This window comes from Cnephaeus nilssonii, assembly GCF_951640355.1.
Source record: "Cnephaeus nilssonii genome assembly, chromosome: 8".
NCBI lineage: Eukaryota > Metazoa > Chordata > Mammalia > Chiroptera > Vespertilionidae > Cnephaeus > Cnephaeus nilssonii.
The window spans coordinates 58,736,614-58,759,435 of record NC_137079.1 but is presented as its reverse complement, the minus strand read 5'-3'; the positions used below and the strand labels follow the sequence as shown (position 1 = coordinate 58,759,435).

Genomic DNA, 22,822 nt, shown 5'->3' with positions numbered 1-22,822 from the left:
TGATGGATCTTATGTACCACATACCACGGTGGTCCGATAACATTTTAATGAAGCTGAAAAAGTCCTATCACCTAGTGACATCACAGCCAACATGAGCTGCAGCATAAAGCAATGCATTACTCACGTGTCTGTGCTGATGCTGGTGCAAACAAGCCTACTGCACTACCACTTGTATAAGAGTATAGCACATACAGTTGCACACAGTGCATGATTCATGATAATGATAATAAATGACTGTGTTACTGTTTTATGTATTCACCAGAGGCCCGATGCAAGAAATTCATGCAAGGGGCTCGGCCCTCACAGCCGGCTGTGAGCCCCGGCTTCGTCCAGAAGGTCTTCTGGATGGCCGGCTGGTCTAATTAGCATATTTCGCTTTTATTATTATAGATTATGCTATACTTTTATCATTATTGTAGCGTCTACTCTTTCTACTTATAAAAAAATTTTTTGCTGTAAAATAGCATGCCAGGTTACCTCAGCCTCATACGTCCTGTGTTCACATAGTCTCTTGATTGCATCATTTTCTCTTGTATTTGATTTAATCTCCTGTTGTTTTAAAATGTAGTGTGGCCTGAGGATGCAGTGTACATCAAGTCTGCAGTAGTGTATGGTAATGTCTTAGACCTTCACATTCATCACCACTCACTCACTCATTCACCCAGAGCAATTTCCAGTCCCACAAGCTCACTTCATGGTAAGTATCCTGTTACAGGTGTACCATTTTGTTTTTCTTTTTAGGGTATCTTTACTCTACCTTTTCTATATTTAGATATGTTTAGATGCGCAAATACCTTTGTGCTACCATTGCCCACAGAATCCAGTACTGCAACATGCTGTACACGTGTTGTAGCCAGGAGCAATCGGCTATACCAGATAGCCTCGGTGTGTATACACCACCTAGGTTTGTGTAAGTGCAGTCTACAATGTTCACACAATGACAAAATTAACCAAAACTTGTTTCTCACAATGCATCCCTGTCGTTAAGCAGTGCATGCCTGTATACATAAAACATGAAATAACTTTGAATTGCTCATGTAACTTACTTAATATTACTTTTACTCCTAAGTGATTCCTTTCCATCACATGGTAATTTGGGGACTCTCTGGGAGTTTAAATCCAAAGCTCAGTCATTAGTCAGTAGTAGGAAGTGAGCCCTGCCTGCCTGCTCTGCCTCGTCATCAAAGTGGACGCAAATCTAGCTTCAAGCTCCTGGCCGTGATCCTTCCAGCGGCAGCCCACACACATCCTACAAGGTCAGGCAGCAAAACACAAGGACAGAGGACAAGCAGCCCCTAAGCTCAGAGGGCAGCTTATTTCAGAGTATTGTTCGAGCCGCACCGTTTAGTCCTTTTTTACTTTATTGCCCTATTAGGACAGACGTTCTCTACCCTAGCTGCACATTAGACATATTTAGGAACGTATCTGAAAACATATTTGAAGTCCAGAACCCACCCCTGAATGCTTGGATTGAAGTGGTCTGAGGTGGCACCCGGCATCAGTATTTTTTCTTAATTCCCTAAGTGATTCTAAGGTGCAGGCAGGTTTGTTCTACCTGCGAGCTTCTGTTACTTTTTCCTTCCATGTCTTCCTGGACTTAGTTCTACACGCATCTACCCATGCCCACCATATTTATCGACTTTTTATTCATCTTTCTAGGACTCTTAACCTTCATTTTGCTGCCTGAAGTTAGGTTCTGTCTTGCTCTTGTCCAGACTAGACGCACTATCTGGCAAGACTTTCAGGTCAGTTCTTTCCCAGGTCATGGTTCCCACTGGCTTGTCCAGTAGAACAGCCAGCAAGATGACAGAAGTACCTTAGCAAGAGTCTACCTACACACCCACCATTTCTCTATTTCACTTTAATCCATCTCAAATCTACAAGTCACTTAATGTTCTCCTCTTGGGACTCAATAACATTCAACATAGTTCTGTGACATAAAGGTGTGTTCACATTTGGACCAAATGCCTTACCGTGACTATGCCCTTGCCCACCTAGCAATCCTTCTTCCTATCACATGGCTTCTCAACTTCAGAACTATCACCAGGTAAGACCAAATAATTCTTTGCTGTGGGAGGCTATGCCTGTACATTAATAAGATGTTTAGCAGCATCCCTGATCTGTGCTCACCAGATACCAGTAGTACCCTTCCCCCAGCTTGTCTCTAGACATTGCCCTATTATCCCTGGGAAGGGGGAAAAATTTCCATCCCCCCACTCCATTGAAAACCACTGTTCTATTTGTCTAATCTCCCGAACTACTTCAATGGAATTGGCCTCTCTGCCATCTGATATATATATTCTTTCTAGTTCCAATTTCACCCAAGTTTACAATCTGTTACTCTGAGGCATCTTCTTCCTCCTGAGTTAGCAACCTTCAGCTTTGATTCAGCTTTCCAAATGATACCAGCCCCAATGCAGCTAACACAAATTTTCATGTCTATTCATCATTCTTAATCTTCCCATTGCAGATGGTAGAGTATGATTTCTCCATTACATACCTTTGTCCCATAAATACTGGCCTTATCTGATAAGCCCTATAAGCACTAAGTTAATTTATATAACAATGAGAATGCTAATAGAGAGCACATAGGCCAGAACCTTTCTTAACTTTAGAAATGCTTAAGTTGGTTCCTGACTCTAAGCATACTTACCCTCCTGAACAAGTATTCATTTCTTCCTCTCACTTGTGTAATGGGAATTATAATGATCTTGCAAAGCCTTTTGAAATTCCAAATTGGGTGGAATTTCATTTCAATTCAATTTGAGTAGCAACTCTTAATTATTTGAGCTAATGGAGAGGGATGAAGCATCAAAAATAGAAAATTCACATAATACAAATTTAAGCACATAATGACACAAACACATATTCTCAAATTTTAAGAAATTAAAAGATCACCAAAAGTTATTAGACTGATTTTACTGCATGATTCATAACTCATCCAAATGAAGAATTGCTAATGTGTTTGAGCATTTACATCACTGGCATCACACAATCAGAGGGGGTGACTTTCCATAGCTATTCATTATAATTAGAGGTGATTTCAATGACACTTTTGGTAGGTTTACATAAGAATTTTTATTCTCTTTATAATTTTCTACATTTCTCATGTTATCTTCATTAAACTCATATAATTTTTTTTAGGAAGGGAGAGGGAGAGAGCCGGAGAAATAATGATGAGAGAGAATCATTGATAGGCTGCCTCCTGCACACCCCACACTGGGAATCAAGCCTGCAATCTGGACACGTGCCCTAACTGGGAATAGAACCCATTCATTACCTTCTAGTTACTAGGTCGACACTCAGCCACTGAGCCACACCAGCCAGGCTAAACTCATAGTACTTTTATTGTGATAAAATATACATAACATACAATTTACCATTTTAACTGTCTTGTACTGCAACATCAAGTACATTCATATTGTTGTGTAGCCATCACCACCATTCATCTCCAGAACTTTTTCATCTTTTCCAACATCGACAATTTTTAGTAGATATTACCTCCCTACTGTCTACTAATAATCTGCTATTTAATGTTCTAAGTTAATTTCTTATAGCTCTTATTGAAATAAATGTAAAGTCTACCAAAATGATTGAAGGACAGCATCTATACAGGTTTATGAATTCAACTTTCATATATAGAAAGAGAATTCTTGTCTTTTCATAGATATGCTTCATAATTCCCACTACTGTATTCAATGTGTAACTAACCATGTCCTTTCTTTATTCCTCAAGAGCCTAGGCAACAGCCCAGGGGAACTTAACATGTGCAAACAGCTTCTGGTTTCCTTGAATAGTACATAGACTACAGGTTATTGATGAGACAAGTATGTATTTGTATCTGCAAAATTAAATTTTTATTTTTAACAAATATACTTCACTTTGCTTTAAAAGATATTATGGACATTGGTTAAATTATATTCAGACAAAAGTATGCTCATCCAGTTGCTGTTTTTAAGCCTTTAGCTTTTACAATAGACTGTCTTTGGTTTAAAAGATGCAAAGTATTAACTACAAAAGAAGATAGAAGTTTCTTAAAGCTTTATTAGTAAAGTTTATTTTAACTTCACTTAGTCCTGGCTTTATTAATAAACTTTATTTTAGCTTCTCTTAGTTCTGGTTTTATTAATAACGTTTATTTTAGCTGTATTTATTTCATAAAGACCATGGAGATTCTTTGGAATATAGCATACTATCCAACAATCACAAAAGTCCAAACTTCAAAATTAAGAAAAACGTTTCTTCTTTTATTTTTGTATAAGAACTACAGACACAGCCCTAACCGGTTTGGCTCAGTGGATAGAGCGCCGGCCTGCGGACTGAAGGGTCCCAGGTTCAGTTCCGGTCAAGGGCATGTACCTTGGTTGCGGGCACATCCCCAGTAGGGGGTGTGCAGGAGGCAGCTGATCCATGTTTCTAACTCTCTGTCCCACTGCCTTCCTCTCTGTAAGAACTACAGACACTCTCATTTTCTGAGAGGCAAAGACTGAAGTTAATGGTGGTGATAATTATGAAACATATCTCCAAGATCAATTTCCTTTTGTAGTACTCTAGCCCTAGTTATAAAACGTCCCTATATAGAAAAGCCATGTCACACTTAAAGAGAAGTTTCCCATAGTTCTTCACTACAGTGTGTGGCAATTTTAACTTCAACTTTTTTAAAGAGGTGGTGACTCCCTTCTCTCTGCTCTTTCTTGGCTAATGACAATTTCTGATTAATTTCCTGTAGCTAAGTGAAAGCTAATATTGTCCATTTAACTGGGCAGTCACTGATAGATTTATCAGTTATGTCTTAGTTTATAAAATAGACTGGGTTAAAGACAAAGGTCAAAAGATTCAAGCTCAAGACTTTTTTCATCCATTAGATACAGAAACTAAAACAAAAGTATTGATTTCCCTTACTTACCTCAAATTGACTAAAATCTAGAATTAAATTACATAAAACTTTATTGAGAATTCTTCTAAGACACTGGGAGAAGGAAACTATACATTATAAAGGAGCAATAGAACAACAATATAATGAAGTTTCACTGTTGTGAAACCTTGTTATAATCACTTTGGCCTGTTCTAACAAAAGTACCATAGACTGAGTGGCTTACATAACAAACAGTTTTTCCACATAGTTTTGGAAGCTGGAAAGTCCAAGATCAAGAAGCTGGCAGATTCAGCATCTGATGAAGGGCCACTTTCTGATTCATGGTCTTCTCTCTATATCTACATGGAATAAGAAATAAGAGAGCTCTATGGAGTCTCTCCTATAAGGGCACTAATTCCATTTAAAGAGGGTTTCACCCTTATGACCTAAGGCCCCATGTCCAAGTACCATCACATTGGGGCTTAGAATTGCAACATATGAATGGGGTGGGGGTACACAAACATTCAACCTATAGTATTGTTGCTGTTTCTTGCACACATTTTAAAAGTAACATTCTCAGATCTAGTTGGCAAAACTTTGACCTAACAGCTGTGTTTCTGACATAAACTTGGAGAGAACTTATACTTTGAAAACACGTGGTTCTGAAACAAACACAGGGAAGCAGCCAAAATTCAGAAACAAAGAAACATGTCACAAATAAAAGAACAGAAGAAATCTCCAGGAAAAAAAACCTAAATGTAATGGAAGCAAGCAAACTACTAGGTACAGAGTTCAAAACAATGGTTATAAGGATGCTCAAAGTTCTAAATGAGAGCTTCAAGGAACTTAGTGAGAATTTCAAGGAAATTAGTGAGACATGAAAAAGGTCCAGTCAGAAATGAAGGATACATTAACTGAAATGAAGAGTAATTTATATCTTCTACTCTACCATTGGAATCAACGGTAGAGTAGAAGACGTCAAGAATCAAATCAGCCCTAACCAGTTTGGCTCAGTGGATAGAACGTCGGCCTATAGACTCAAAGGTCCCAGGTTTGATTCCGGTCAAGGGCATGTACCTTGGTTGTGGGCGCATCCCCAGTAGGGGGTGTGCAGGAGGCAGCTGATCGATGTTTCTCCCTCATCGATGTTTGTAACTCTCTATCCTTCTCCCTTCCTCTCTGTAAAAAATCAATAAAATATGTTAGGAAGAAAAAGAATCAAATCAGCTATTTGGAATGTGAGGAAACAAAAAAGACCCAATCAGAATAGCAAAAAGAAAAAAGAATCCAAGTATATGAAGATAGTGTAAGGAGCCTCTGGGACAACTTCAAAGGTACCAACATCCACTTCATAGGGACGCCAGAAGGAGAAGAGAGGGAGCAAGAAATTGAAAACCTATTTGAAGAAATAATGACAAAAAATTTCCCATACCTGGTGAAAGAAATAGACATACAAGTCCAGGAGAGTACCAAACAAGATCAACAAAAAGAGGTCCACACCAAGATACATCATAATTAAAATGTCAAAATTTAAAGACAAAGAGAATCTTAAAAGCAAGAGAAAAGTGGTTAGTTACCTACAAGGGAGCACCCATACAACTTTCAGCTGATTTCTCAACAGAAATTTTGTAGGCCAGAGGGAGTTGCAAGATATATCCAAAGTGATTAATAGCAAGGACCTACAACCAAGATTACTCTACCTAGAAAAGCTGTCATTTAGAATTGAGGGTCAGATAAAGAGTTTCACAGACAAGAAAAAGTAAAGGAGTTCATCACCACCAAACTAATATTACATGAAATGTTGAAGGATCTTCTTAAGGAGAAGGAGGAGGAATAAATATGAACAATAAAATGGCAATAAATACATATCTATCAACAACTGAATCTAAAAATGAAAATAAATGAATAAGAAATCTAATGAATAAAATAAACTGATAAATAAAATAGAGCCAGAGGCATGAAAACATGAAACAGACTGAGGAATCTCAATGGGAAGGAGGGAGGGAGGTGGGAAGACATTAACTAAAGAACTTAGATGCATATATGTATTACCCATGAACACAGACAATTGAGTGGTAAAGGCCTAGGGATGGCAGGATCCAGGTGGTGGAGGGCAATGAGGGGAAAAAATGGGGGGTATATCTGTAATACTCTCAACAATAAAGATTAAATACATACATACATACATACATACATACATACATACATAAGAAAACATGTGGTTCTAAACAGAAGATAAAAAAAGAACATAGCTGCTATTCTAAAGTCAGAGCATCATTGCACAGATCATTTTTTTTTAATAGTCCTTGCTACTGTCATTTAAAAAACCCACAACTCTCACCAGCAGAACATTTGGAACAGTATACTCCAGCATTTCAGGGAGATCAAATTTCTTTTCTACAACTCTTAAGAGGCACCTCTTGAAATTTTCCAGTTAATATTTTCAAAACTCTGTAACAAATAACAGCCCCAGAGAAAAGCCTATAATATGGCTGTCAGTGAACTTGACTTCCATCATAAAATCAAAACATTGTCAAGCATTTTAGGCATTGAAGCAGCTACCACCTAATAACTATGCAGAAAAAAATACCCAAATCAGTTTGTCTCATCTCAATCTTTCACTTTTAAGTAAAAAAAAAAGGATAGTTGTTTTTATGTATTTATTTATGAAACTGTAGTCATAATTTCTCCAAGAAATCTATACTAATAATAGGGTAATATGCAAATTGGTTGGGATGCTGTCACGGTAAAAACCGATCAGTAGGCTGCGTGCGCAGCAGGCACAGGTGGGCGGGGACTTGCAGCGTCAGAGATGGGGGCGGGGCCACAGCAGAGAGGCCTCTCTGCGCGCCTGTGCCAGGGGTCCACAGGTGCATGGAGAGGCCCCTCCGCCGCGGGCCCACCCCGGCCGGGGGTCCACAGGTGCACGGAGGTCTGCAGGCCTCCGCCGCGGCCTGGCTCAGGAGCGGGGTCACAGCAGGGGCCTCTGGGAACCTGCGCCAGGGGTCCACAGGCCTCTGCTGTGGCCCAGCCTGGGGGTCCATAGGCCTCCCCCTGCTCCGGCCTAACTCTTTGGGGCAATCCATCGAGGAGCCCCAGATGGGTGGGCGGGGCCTACCTCTTTGTGGCGATGGGTCATGGGGCTCCCACACTGTGACAGGGCACAGGCCAGGCTGGCAGACACCCCCCACACACTCCAAGTGCACGAATTTCGTGCACCAGGCCACTAGTATATCTATAATAATAAAAGTGTAATATGCTAATTAGACTGGACAACTTTCTGGATGAAGCCAGGGCTGAGAGGGAAGCCCAGGTCCTGGGTGACTGCAGGCAGCTGGAGGGAAGCCCAGGTCCTGGGTGCCAGAGGGAAGCTGATGCCAGCAGCTGGGGGAAGGAAGGCCTACTCTTGCACAAATTTCATGCATCGGGCCTCTAGTTTATGTATAAAGAAGAATTATTGATTCTTGGTAGTGTTACAAAAAAATAAAGAGCAAATTTTAGGTTAGTTCTTTTTCTTCCTAATACATAAAAAAGGATGAATTAACATGAGCATTCATTCATTCAACAAGTTTTTATTAATGATCTATTATTTGCTAGGCACTGTGCTGAGCTTTAAGGCAAATATAAAGAAACAGGCACTTTTTCCCCTGCCTATGAATGCGCAAATAGAATGAATGAAGACTAAGACTAAGACCACACCATAAAGTAGAAGCAAACAACCCAAGTCACCCAGGAGTCTAAATTTCTACTTTCATTTCCTTCAGTTCCGCATTCTACCCTGTGATTTTTATTCAATGCTTTCTAAAGAAGAAAGAAAAAGGTTGAACAAAAAGATATTTCTTCCTTTTTCTTCTGTATACAGAAATGAGAGCTTGCTCTTGCTTTGGATTCTTCTCCTCACTCACCCAAAAAGTATTTGCATGGAGAATAATAACGAATTAATGAGGAATAATTTATAAATAACTTCAGAAATGTTATCAGTCACTATCATAAAGGAAAAGTCCAAAAACTAATTTTAAAATTTGCCATTATTATGCTTCATCTTTTTCACTTTGAAAAATGGGGGAAGGGGAATCATTCTTAGTAATTATTAGATGTATTTTTATTAATTGCGGGAGGAAAGACAATGGTCATAAAACTCCAAACATGTAAAATGTATAAGGCCCAACAATACTGTTTTCTGTGATATCTGGATATTCCAGAAATAAAGGCCCTTTAACTGGCAGTTCATAATTTTGCTCTCTGTTGCTTAAGGAAAGGAAAACATATCCGAAAGGAGAGGACTCTGTCTCAAATATAATAGGGGCTCAATTAATGACTGTTGGAAGCTGAAAGACTGCATTGCTATTTCGGGATTCTTGATGCATTAGAACTGGTGTGCTATAAAGTACTTACAATTGACTAGGTCTCACTGGAGACTCCAAATCTCTTGATGAGGTCTAGAGATTAACAGGACAAAAGAGTTCCTCATTGAAACAAGGTGCTCCCTATATTATTGCAAACAAATCTCATGTAAAACTGCATGACAGGTTAGGGAGGTTTTCTGTCATTATTTTTTAAAATAGGTTTCAATTTCTTGCTCTTTTTCTCCTTCTGGCACCCCTATGATGCAAATGTTGGTACACTTGAAATTGTCCCATAGCTCCTTACACTATCCTCATTTGGGAGGGGGGGGGCAGGGTTCTTTTTTCTTTTTGCTGTTTTGATTGGGTGTTTTTTGCTTCCTTATATTCCAAACTAGAGGCCCGATGCACGAAATTCATGCAAGAGTAGGCCTTCCTTCCCCTAGCTGCCAGCACCAGCTTCCCTCTGGCACCCAAGGCCCCAGGCTTCCCTCGCAGCCCTGGCTTTGTCCAGAAGGTCATCCAGAAGGACACCAGAAGGACGTCCAGTCTAATTAGCATATTATGCTTTTATTATTGTAGATAACTATTTTTATTTTTCACTTCACCTCCTTAAATGTTGATCCCCTCTAAATTATTCTTCATATTAGTTATTGTGTCCTTCATTTCTGACTGGCTTTTTCTATGGTATCCATGTCCTTTTTTATGCTGTTGAAGTTTTCTCTAAGTTCATCTACTCTTCCCTTGAGTTCACTGAACATCCTTATAACCAGTGTTTTGAACTCTGCATCTAGTTGATTGCTTGTCTCCATTTTGTTTAGTTATTTTTCTGGAGTCTTGTCCTGTTCTTTCACTTGAGACATGTTTCTTTGTCTCGTCATTTTGGCAGCTTTCCTGTATTTTTTTTCTATGCATTAAGTAGAGATGCTTATGTCTCCCAGGCTTATGTAGTAGGTGTAGGGTCCAGGGGCACAGCCTCCCTGTTCACCCAAGCTGGACTCTCCAAGTGCACCTCCCTCTACATGGTCTGTGTACTGGTACACCCTTCTGTGGTAGTTGGGCATTGATTACTGCTGGCACACCAATGGGAGTGATGTACTCCAAGGTCCATTGGCTACAAGGACTGGCTGCAACCACAGTGGAGAATGAGCTTTATAGGAGCCCACCCCACAGAGCAGGACTTAATTCAGAGAGGTTCTGCTGCCCACTGAGTCCAGCCCTTGAGTCTATTGCTTGTGGAGGTGGCTGGGTGGTGCTTTGATGTGGTCTGAAGCTATCCACCAGGTGTGCTAGCTCCGGGCTGGCTGAGAGATGCAAGCCAAGGTCAGCCACTGCCTGTGTTCTGGCCAGGACTATCTGGAATGACCTATAAAGCTAGCTGCAGATGGCTGTTACTTGTGCTGGGCTTAGAGGTGTCCAGGAGAGGCCATGCTGCTAAGGCTGACTGCTACTAGTGCTGGGCTTGGGGCCACTTGGTGAGAGGTACAGGGCAAGATGCTACTTTTTTGAGAGATTTTAGGAAAGTCTGAAGCATGAGCCAAGACAGTCTATTCATATGGAAATACTACTGGAAATAGATTGGGTGGGCCCACAAGTTGCTGGGGCAGGTCTCAGGAAATCACCAGGACAGGGTGAACAGGGTGAACCATGTTTATGGAGACTCAGATTTGGCACCTAACTGCCAGCTCTGTGGAGGAAGGACTCAGAAAGAAAACAATGGCCTCTTCTAGCACTTCCATCTGGGAGAAAGCTGCCCCTCCAGCTCTCACCTTTATGCCAGACAATTCAATTATTGCCTGTATGGTACCGAAGCCTTTCAAGCTGCTGCCCCAGCACTGGAACTCAGAGGGTGTATGTCTGAGTAAATCCATGTGTGGGCCCTTTAAGAGGAACTGCATGGGACTCCAGCAGCCCTTTGTCTCACTCAGCCTCAATCCCTGCTGGTTTTTACAGCCAGAAGTTATGGTGACTTCTCTTCCTGGAACTGGAACCCTGGGCTGGGGTACCTGTTGCAGGGTTTGGAACCCTCCCTCCTCAGAGAAGACCTCTGCAACCAAGATATTCATCCCAATTTTTATCTGCCACATGTGGTGTGGGACCAGCCTGTTATGCCTCTCTGCCCCTCCTACCAGTCTCCATGTGGCTTCTTCTTTATATCCTTAGGGGTAGGATTCCAGTTCAGCTAGATTTCAGGCAATTCTGAATGATGGCTGATCTGTAGTTTAGTTGTAATTTTGATGTGGTTGTGGGAGGAGGAGAGTACCACATTTACCTACACCACTATCTTGACCAGAAGCCCTTTTCTATGTTTTTAGGCATACAAATACCATTGTGTTATAATTGCCTACAGTATTCGGTATTGTGACATGCTATATAGGTTTTCTAGCCCAGAAGCAATAGTCTATGCCCGTGGTCGGCAAACTGCGGCTTGCGAGCCACATGCGGCTCTTTGGCCCCTTGAGTGTGGCTCTTCCGCAAAATACCATGGCCTGGGCGAGTCTATTTTGAAGAAGTGGCATTAGAAGTTTAAATTTAAAAAATTTGGCTCTCAAAAGAAATTTCAATCGTTGTACTGTTGATATTTGGCTCTGTTGACTAATGAGTTTGCCGACCACTGGTCTATACCATGTAGCCTAGGTGTGTAGTAGTCTACACCATATATGTTTGTATAAGTGCACTCTATGATGTTCATACAATGATAAAACCACCCACCTAGTAATGCATTTCCCGGAACATATCCCAGTCATTAAAAAGTGCATGATATAATTCCCCAACTCATATGTACAAATCTCAATTAGCCTGATATTCCAGAACGGTGCTCCATATTTATCCTAAAGATTCCCATCTCTTTCTAATTCTTCAAGAGGTGCCTCATTAAGAAGTATGGGATACATTATGTCTCCTCTTTATGTACAGTAGGTCTGCAGGTTACATCAGAGATCTGTTCCTATGGTGTGACCTAATGCGATTTTCGCCGTAAGTCAGAACCCACCTACATAAGCACCTACATTACTCACATGGAGCACATACACAGCAGTAATGAAATGAAACAGTAAAAAAAAAATTAAAAGATAACAATTCCTGACCTTTACTTGTGGTAAATAAATAATAAAAAACATAAAGCACATATGTGCATACGTCGACATAACAGAACTTTTTTTTTTAATAAACTAGAGGCCCAATGCACAAATTTGTGCACGGGTGGGGTCTGGCCGGCCTGGCCCCAATCAGGGTGGATCAGGGTTGGGCCTGTCGGGGGAGGAGACAGAGGGAGGTTGGCTGGCCGGCCCACCCCAATCAGGCTGATCAGGGCCAGGCCAGCTGGGGGGAGAAGCCGAGGGCCATTGGCTGGTGGGCCCCACCCCCGAATGGGGTGGGGGAGCCAATTGGGGGACAGCGGCCAGGGGAGGGGCTGTGGGAGGTTGAGCAGACAGCCCCACCCGATTGGTGGGGGGATCCAATCGGGGTGGGGCTGGCTGGGGGAGGGGCTGTGGGCAGTAGGCCAGCCGGCTCCACCCCCGAATGGGGTTGGGGGGTGTCTATAGGTGGCCAGTGGCCTGGGGGAGGGGCTGCAGGCCGTTGGCTGGCCAGTCCTGCCCTGATCGGGGTGGGGAGGCCAATCTGGGGTGGGGCCGGGTGGGAGGAGGGGTTGCAGGAGGTTGGCCAGCCGGCCCCGCCCTGTATTGGGGTAGGGGGTGTGATCAGGGGCGGGGCCAGCCAGGCGGAGGAGCTGCGGGAGGTTGGCCGGCCAGTCCCACCCCCTAATTGGGCTGGTTCGCTGGTCGCAGTGGGCGTCATAGCGACCAGTCGTTCTGGTCGTTCCGGTGTTCCAGCTGCTGGCTTTTTATATATATAGATAGGAAATGGCAACATAACCACAAAACTACGTATGTCGAGTCCGACATAACCCGAGGACTGTCTGTACTATATTCCTAAAAAACAAGTGTTGGCCATAATTAATTTTTTAAAAACTAGAATAGAAATGGAAGAGGAGAAATTTCAGAAATAGAAAAAAAAGAGAGGGGGACTTGTCCTCAATATTAAATCTCTATAAAACTTCATACTTGTATACTTAAAATGATTCTAGAGTTATTTCATAACACCATCATCCCCATTCCCTTGAAAACTGCATGTGAATCCTAGTTTCCATAGCCCCTAAAAAAAAAGTACCTCCAGGTGATTTCTCTCTTAGAACAACTTCATCCAAAAAGAAAGCCTTAGATATATTAACATATATATAAAAAGATATTCAATACAGTACTCTCTGGATTAGAACCAAAATACCTGGAAATTTGAACACCTATCAAGAAAGGACTGGTAAGCCGAGACCAGTTTGGCTCAGTGGATAGAGCGTCGGCCTGCGGACTCAAGGGTCCCAGGTTCGATTCCGGTCAAGGGCATGTACCTTGGTTGCGGGCACATCCCCATTGGGGGGGTGTGCAAGAGGCAGCTGATCGATGTTTCTCTCTCATCGATGTTTCTAACTCTCTATCCCTCTCTCTTCCTCTCTGTAAAAAATCAATAAAATATATTTAAAAAAAAAAAAAGAAAGGACTGGTAAGACAAATTACAGCACATCTAAAATGGCATGGCATGAGGAATATCATGCAGCCATCAAATAAAACGAGGTAGATCATTGCTGTGTTCATGAATGTGTATGCCAGGAAAACTTGTCCTCTCTGCCCTCCTACGTTCTTTGGCTGATCTAATAATTAAATTGACATAAGACATTAATAAGAGGAAAGAGCTCTCTCGGCTAATAGCTTTCTTCCTATAGGCCCCTTGTCTAAATTATTTCAGGCAATTAAGGGAGAGGTAAGAAGCTCTTCTTGAGTCTGTTGGGTCTCAATTGTCTTCAGCTCAAAATAATCCCCATGCCAAAGTGTATATTCTGAAATAGACTGCCCTGAACCCCATCACATGCACTCCAAGATCTCTAGGATATGTGGTTAAAAGAAAAAAGCAGGCACAGAATAGGAGTAATTCCTATGGAATAGAAAAAAGGCAAGAAGTCCATATATTTATATATATATATGTATATATATATTTCTATAAAGATATACCACTGGCTGGCTGGATACCCCTGGGAAAAAACAAAGGATTATTGAAGAAGGAAGATTTAGTGTTTTTTATATATATATATTTTTTTATTGATTTCAGAGAGGAAGGAAGAGGGAAGAGAGAGATAGAAACACCCACGATGAGAGAGAATCATGGATCGGCTGCCTCCTGCAAGTCCCCCACTGGGGATCAAGCCTACAACCAGGGCATGTGCCCTTGACCAGAATCGAACCTGGGACCTTTCAGTTTGCAGGCTGACGCTCTATCCACTGAGCCAAACCGCCTAGGGCGGAAGATTTACTTTTTATTAGTTTTGTATTGCTTAAATTTTTCACAAATTAAATGGTGTATGGGTGTTTATTTATACTCATACACATGCACACTTTTAAAACAAAAGCTATCTAGAGGAAGTACAGGCAAAAGCAAACAGGAAAGGCAAAGCCTGGCTCACTCTCCCTGCCCGACTCACAGCTTCCTGGGCCAGGACGAGGCTGGGGTGGCCTGGTTCCAGCTTCAGTGATTTCTCAGTCTGGGAGGCACTGTGCTTTCTTGCAAGAGGAGGGACATCAATGACTGGAGATAATTCAAGAATGCACCCCTATATCCAAAATGCAGAACCTACCCCACATTCTTTAGACTTTTACCTTCATGAATTGTACTTTTTATTAAGACCTATCTCACAGTTTCTATTTCCTTTTCCCTACAAACTTTTAAGAGGTCATCTCTACCTACATTCCCCACGTCCAAAATAATTTGCATATGTTGCAAAGATTGAGGTCAGGGAAAAGGTTTGTGAAAAACTTTCCCTTCATATTGAGTACCAAACCACCTTGACAACAGGCGTGCTTGACAATAAACTCTGAGGAAACAGCTTGTTGACTACTGGCCCAGCTGGCCAATTACACAGTGAAGAGTTCTTCTGATGGCATAATGTTAATCATTGGCCCCACAACAATTTGGGAAGCATTTCCAGTATTCAGAGAACGCTTTAAATGAAATCAGACTAGTGTGTAAGCCAATCCATACCCAGGAGCCAAGAGAAATAATTAAAGGAGTGAATGTTTTATTCTTTAGTGTTTAATAGAATATATAACAAGTCACATAATCAATGATTCATTACTCACACACTGGGAGGAAAACAGTATTGAGTATTTCTGTTATACAACTGGTTGTGAACAGGGAGAACGAAAATCTCTAGAGCGTTTAGATAGTTGAAGAAATTCTCTTAAACTTTGGGCATGTCTACAAAGACTTCATCAGTGCCTTTCTAAAAATATAGAGGGATACTTTTCTTGGCTGTTTCGTTAGAAAAGCCTAGTAATCGTATAATTAATTTTTCCCTTTCCCCTTCTATTTTGAGAAAATGGCTCTATGATATATAAGACAACATTTTCAACAATTTAATAATTCCAGACAGCTCTGTGGGAATCTTACATTGTTTAGTAGATAGTTTCTCAGATGCCTGGAAATAATATATAATTTACATCTTCAAAATTACCATCCATGATGAATGTTTTAACCTTCTATCATTAAATGTCACTAATGCTTGTTTGTGTGGTCATAAATGAATTGTCATCATTTGTATTCAATAGTAATAGCAAAATCTGCCTGCCTATAAAGTCACAAAGACAGTTGTATAATAGTTTACATTACAATTAATGTTTACACACATCAAAATACATGGAAGATTAAAAAGTTTGCTTGGGGGGAAAAATGTATAAGGTAACAAGAATTCTTAGTCAACTAGAGTCCATCTTCCTACCACACAAGATTATACTGTAATGTAGATATTCTGGTTGAATTTCTTCCAAGTTTCAAGGGCCCCAGTAGAAAATCTCAATCTTCAAACTTTAATACTCTTAGATTTTTATTATCCAAACTTGTGACAAAGTAAAGTCAACTTCAACCTAACTTGTATCTGGCTCTAGGAAACCCTATTTCAGGTAGTATAGCCACTGGAAACACAAGAGTATTTTATTTATTTCTCAAGAGACAGATTAGGTCATCTAAGAAAACTAAGTCAGTTTTTAAATGACTTACAGTAAGAAAAAAAAGAGAGACAATTCCAAAGGGTTTACTTTGGTAGGCTTATAATACAAATATTAAACTGAGAAAAGTATTTATGATTTAAACTGTAAAAGAAATTCCTAAGGAATTCAACCCCTCCAGTCAACACTTTCTAAATGCCTGCAGTATAATTTAGCATTTTTCATGTGGAATACAAAAGTGTTTGAATATTAGGTTAGAATTTACCATAATTTAAAAAGTAAGAAGTTATCAAAGCTTCACCTTACATGGCTTCAATACAATAATAACATTCCATAGAAAATTCCAATAAAAATTGGAATATGTTATGAGCATGGCCAGTTGCCATTTTGTCTGAGAATTCACAGATTATGCATTTCCTCAGAGAAGCAATAGGCCCCATATATATGGTTCTGGATTGAAAGAGAAGACAATTTTGGCTTGTGTTGTAAATTATCACTTTGTGATCAATACAAAAAGCCAAATACGAAACACAAGAACAAAAACAGTACTGAAGAGGGGAAAAAAATGTTAAGTCTCACATCTTCAAGGAATATTTTTCACAACATATAATTTGAAAAATTAGAGTAAATTGGTTCATATTCTACATGTATTAAAAAAACAGACTTGTTAAACACTAGGCGCAAAAGCATTAAACATGGTACCTGTTTTTTTAACCACCACTGTCAACATGTATTTTTTTAAAAAAAAATTTAATTTTTTATTAAAATCTAATGTCACTCAGTTGTATTTATGAATCAAATGGTAATTAAAGCCACTACATATGTAAATGCATGTACACTAAATCAGGATAATGCAGTCATAATTACCTGAATAATTTATGACATTCTCTCAAGTTATTTGAGTGGTGTCTTCTCAGGGTTTATTCAAATCTCAATATTCCACCTAAGCTCATAGGTGACAACCAACAAACACTTCAGCCACTTTGTAGTCCTTCTCTGCCCCAAAGCACGTGAAGGGCCCCAAAAGTGCCCCTGTCAAGTCATCTTACCTGGTACACTTTCTACCAAAACGCATGTAAAATGAGTTTCTTACCCAGCCTTCACTTTGGGCTAAAAGTAGAATGCTCTCTGGTATCCACTTCCAACTTTAGAGGGGACAGTCATCCTTAGAAAAAGAGGTCACTTTACTGTTTCTAACCATTCCATTCCCAGTCTTTCAGATAATGAAAGGGGGGGGGGGGGAGCATTGCAGGGCAGCAAGGGTGGGGGCACAGTAAAATTAGTATGGAATAGTTCAACTCAAAGTTTTACAAGATAAAACTTATGACTTACGTGGCAAAGACAAAACTTGAGTGGTTTCCCGTCACTCCTGGAGTTAAGTTGTGCAGAGTTAATAAGGAAAAAATCAGAACCTCAAGAGTCTTGCCATATGTCGGTGATTTTATCTGGCCCTCTAAGATGTTCTCAATTATGTGATTTTTGTTGAGTAATCCAACAGAATACCATATGGGCGGAGAAGTTTCTGTGACATTCATATTTGGCCAGTGAGCGACATTCCTAAATCATTTCAGGCTTGAAACAGAGATAAGTTCTGATGCATTACCTCGTCTGAGATCACACTCAACAGTGAAGCAAACACTGCTTCCTGGATGTCTACTTCCACTTCCCTTAGGATTACTGTCTCTGTATATAAAGCTAACTTGACCTTTCTAAAAATGCAACCACAATCAAAGACCTCAGAACGTTCTCTTTCCCAACTAAAAAAAAAAAGAATCAATGGATTAAAAATACAGGTACCTTGGTTTAAGTAAACAGCTAATTGACATCTTAGTATACAACTAATATCCAAGCTAAACAATATGGAGCAAACTCAGTTTTACAATTATGTATTTTTTCCTAACCCAACTTCTCCATTGATAAGGATATAAGAAACTCATCAAAACATGTTGCTTAGTATAAACACCATCCGATGCAAGTTACTGGGGGCAAATATAGGAAATATTACAGCATTAGTGAATGAATTAAAAAACTAAATGATTTGTGTAAAATGTTTATATATGGTATATACATATTGGATCACATGAATCTAAGAATAAAACAGTTCCAATTCTTAACATCTGTTATGGACCTAGTAAGATACAGTACAAGATTCATTTTTAAAAAGAAGGAAAAATAGCGCTAATTTAAACAGTGAAAAGAGACTCTTACAAAATCTTAAAAAACATACTCCAGAGAAAAATGCTGAAATAAATGACAAAAGAAAGGCTTCTCAGTCATCACAGAATATTCAAAGGAGCCTCACAGCATGAGAGATAAGGATTCATTTCCTTTCACTGGTGGTACAGACAGGGTATGCAGTGGGAAATTATTCCGCGTTGGAGAAAAGGTATAAGGCAACCAGGTCTCCTTCTGTTTTCTGTTGCGTTTACCCAAAACACCATTTTATTGCTCAGCTCACTTTTAACTGCTTGTCTTCATTTTAAAGCATTCCCTTTCACAGCTATCTACAGATGGGCAGCCCCTGGTGTTTCTATTTCTCTGCAGCTCTGTCACTCACAAATATCCCACCTTTACTTCAAATAATCCACATAGAAGAAGTGGCATTTTCTAATTTTCAGGTTTGCCCAGAAGTCCACACTGACTGGGCTTGGAGAAAACAAGGGTTTTTAATAAGAGATCTTAAGTCTAAGTAACCAAAATCAAACATATTTTGTTTGCTCAAGTAAACAGATTTTTTTTTTAACTCAGGATGTATTATCAACCAGAAAATAAAGTTCAATAACGTAAACCCTACTGGGTAACTCTTTGGTTAGGTTATATAAGTATTAGCAACTTCTAAGTTTAGGACTCAAAACAGTTCAATAAACTGCCAGTGAAGAGTAGATGCTATTCATCTTTATCAAATGCTTTGTGTGTTTTTGTGTACTTTTTTTTTTAAATGTGCATGTACTCAAACGGATGGTACCAACTTCCAAATAATAAATGAGTATGTCTGTTCCTCCCTTCCCATCCCTCCTTTCCTTCCTCCCTCCCCACCCCACCCCCCAAGTCTTAAGAGCTACTGCCATTCACTGCAAGAATACTAGGGCTTTCCTACTCCCCAGGACGTGCACTACTACCCAGCTCCACTGAGTCACTGCCGGGTGACTCCCCCGAAGAACTTGGTGACTTGGGCTGTCCTGGCCCTGTCAGCTGCAGGACTCTTTCTCCCTCTGGCCAATAACTGCTGCCATGTCAACCGGTCCAACCCCGGGCTTCCGGCTGTGAGCGGAGGAAAAAGGGTGCCTCCTCAGGCTGGAAGTCACTTTCCCCAAGTAACAAGTTTAAGCCACAGGCGAAGGCCTTTTTTTCTGCATCGAGGAGACATGATCCTTCATTGTGCCAGCACTAGATTCTTCTCCTACATCTACCTGTAACTTTTCGAAACTTTTATTCATTTATAGTCACTGAACTGCCTTCATGGGATCCTAATTCCAGGTCCAGTCTTTCATCCAGCCTTCTAAAACTCTACCTTTTGAAGAGGGCGAAAAACGCTATTCGCAGTGTTATCAATTCTGATCTCTTAAACCTGGAATGAGTCATAAGGGCTTGACACTGGACAGGGTCCAATCAAGTTCTGAACAATCCCATCATTCCCAGGTCCTTGGTGACTTCGGACCCCATTGCCCCACTAGATCCAGACTGGGGGGAGGGGTGGTTTGAGGCAGGGGCAGAGGAAGCAAGGTTGGGGGTGGGGGGAGTATATCTGGGCTCTCTCGGCTAAGTGGGGTCCGAAGAAGACGAAAAAGCCGAAAGGTTTTGCGGCTCCAGGTTCTCAAGTGGGGGTCGAGGAGGACTAGCCCAGCTACTGGAGGTGGGGAACAGGGGAAGAGGAGGGCGTGGGTGGAAGGGGAGTCTATAATCCTCTGCGGGGCAGGAAGGAGGGGGGGATGGGTGCGCTGGAGTCGGGAGGGGGTCTGGGGAGCTCACTCCCTGCAGAAGACGTACTCGGTGTAGCTGGTCCAGATCTTGTCCTCGCTCTGGTCTGCGCTGGCGAAGGCGCAGGTGCCCGTGGAACTGCACGCCACCATGTGGAAGCCCGACTCGGACAGCTTGTCGAAAGCCTGCTCCAGGAAGTTGAACTTGAGGTAATAGCGCGAGGTGTAGCGCTCGGGGGGCCGGTCGGGGTCCCTGCTCTCGTTCAGGGTGTCCCCGAACACCTCCTTGGCTAGCGAGGTCTTGCCGCACACGGTGATGCGCGCCACTCGCCGGAACTTGGCGTCCGCTTGCGCGTCCCGCCCAATAGTGTAGGAGCCGCGGTAGCCGATGGTGATGTAGCCCGAGCGCCGGCTCCCGTCCAGCGACTGGGACGGCGTGAGCAGCGGGCCCGCCGCTCCCCCGGACGGGCTGCGGCTAGCCGGCTCCAGCGTGGGCGACGGCACCCCGGCCGAGGCGCCCTCCTGCTGCTCGGGCTCCGCGTAGCCCAGCGACAGCAGCTCGTCTCCCAGCGAGCCCTCCTTGGGCACCCCGCGCCTCGGGTGCGGCGGGGGCCCCGGGCCGGGCTGCTGGGGCGCCCCGAGGCGGCGCACGAGCTCGGGCAGCTCGAAGTACTCGGCCTCGCGCTGCAGCCGGCTGCGCTCGGGGAAGTAGTCGGGCAGCACGAGCTGCAAGTCCCGCAGGTAATCCAGGATGTAGCGGAAGAGGAAGCCGTCTCGGTCCAGAAAGAAGCGGCCTTTGCTGTCCCGGGCCAGCTCCTGCGGCTGCTGCTGCGTGAACATGCGCCAGAGCAGCGAGTCCGGCACCGACACCACCGTGCAGCGCCGAGTCACATAGACCTGGCCCCCCACGTTCAGCTCCAGGATATCGGGGAACAGCGGCGGCTCGGCCGAGGAGGATGAGGAGCCGCTGCCGCCCCCGCCGCCCCCGTTGGGTAATCCGCGGGTGCTGTTCGCCAGAGCCATGGCGAAGAGGTGGCCGGGCTGGGGTGGTGCGGGGAGCGGGGCCGCGCACGGGAGCTGCAGCCGCCTTTCCGGGACGTTCGCTCAGCCCTGCGCCCTGGCCACTTCCGCAGCCCGCAGCCCGGGAGCCGAGCGGTGCGAGCGCGCCGCTGTGAGCCCGGGCAGCTCCGGTGCGCTCCGCCCGCCTCGCCCGCGCGCTCCAGGCGAGTGCCAGGTCGCGCCCCGCGCGCCGCTTAAGTAGAGCCGCCCGCTCGGGGCGCCGGGGCGCGCAGGAGGCGTGGGCGGCTGCTGAGCGGCGGAGCCTCGCTCCCCAGGGCGGGAGGGGGGCGGGGGAGAGGGGGATCGATTTGCATTTTAAACGCTGAAGCCGCGCCCGGCCGCTGGCTCCACCCAGACTCGCGAGCTCGTGGGGGAGGGCCGAGGGCCGCTTTTCACTCCTCCCCGCCCCGCGCTCCGGCCCCTTCCCACTCCCGCCCAACTTTCTTCTTTCCCAAAGTGAGCGGACAGAGCCGGTACAGGCCCCTGCAGAAGGGGAGCCTTCTTCCGAGGGGTGGTCACCGCACGCCCTTCCCGTCCCAGCCCCGCCCGGCGCCAGGGGACTCTGCAAGGAGGACGTCCACTTTCCGGCTCCCCGGGGTGTGGAAGTGGGTGGCGGCCTCCGGAACTGGCCGCTTTAAACACTGGGGCCGCGGCACGGCCCTCGCGGTGGTCGTGTTGCTGAAAGTTCTCGAGAAAAAAACATCTGCAGGGACGATGGGGCCGCCCCCGCCCAGAGGCAGCCACCCCGGGTTCGCCTTGACTACTCGCCAGGAAAACCCCCCTGGAAACAAAGAGCTAGCCTCGGTGTCCTGCCGTAGGACGCTCTCCGATGGTTTACTTTCTGGGTTAAGAGGCAAACTCATTGGTTGGGAGACCTCTGAATTGGAGGAAATTAGCTGAAATGGCAACGAGGCCCTTCGGTGAGATAAAGGGGTGACTTCGCGGTGCCTTCTCCGGAGAGCGACCTCCTCCCGCAGCGCCTCCGCCTCTGAGGCCAGGCTGAAGGGGAATGCTCTGTCTCCGGGTCCCTCTCAGCCCTTGGTGAATCGCGCCATTAAACTCAGAGGTTTTGCGGATCCAACGTAATTTACAAAAATTACCTTTCAGTCCCTGCGTGGTTAACCTCCCAAAGGTCCAGGCGACCCTGCTGTCCTGCGTGCCTGGGTCATTCATTCTGTTCAGTCCTTTCCAGGTTCCCTTACACCTGCAGCCCTTTTCCTAAATGGCCTCTGGCCTTCTAAGGCCTGCTCCCTGCACAGCGGCATCCACTTGTCACATTGCAGCCCCGAAGACTCCGCCTCCCCCAGAAAGGCCAGCGCTGGCTTCCCAGGCGGGCGGGCCCCCGGGTTGCTCCTTCCACGTGCCCCGCCTGAAGCGCAACTCCTTGTGAAATTTCATACTTGTGAGGGGTTATCTGGTCTCGGACTTTGGTAAATAAAGTGTTCCTGAGCACTGCAGAAAAAAGGCACAAAAGAGGGTAGTGAAGGATGTTGAGAAACCATCAGGTCAAGGAATATTTGTTGTGCAACCTGCTGTTTCCCAGCTGGTAAAGAATGCAAGGTTGAACAAGACCCAAGGCAGCATTCAGTGTAACCTGGG

The 22,822-nt window shown here is 43.6% G+C and overlaps 1 protein-coding gene across 1 annotated transcript; it reads right to left on the bottom strand.

Annotated features, from left to right (window-relative positions):
- Nucleotides 1-16,978: 16,978 nt before the first annotated feature.
- Nucleotides 16,979-21,514, bottom strand: KCTD12 (potassium channel tetramerization domain containing 12). The gene has a single exon (XM_079778951.1). The coding sequence runs from the start codon at nucleotides 21,185-21,187 to the stop codon at nucleotides 20,213-20,215; it is 975 nt and encodes a 324-aa protein (XP_079635077.1). The 5' UTR covers nucleotides 21,188-21,514; the 3' UTR covers nucleotides 16,979-20,212.
- Between the last annotated feature and the right edge of the window lie 1,308 nt (nucleotides 21,515-22,822).

What these genes read in the sequence shown, in the direction of transcription:
- KCTD12 (XM_079778951.1), bottom strand. Translation starts at nt 21,187, where the DNA reads ATGGCTCTGGCGAACAGCACCCGCGGATTACCCAACGGGGGCGGCGGG.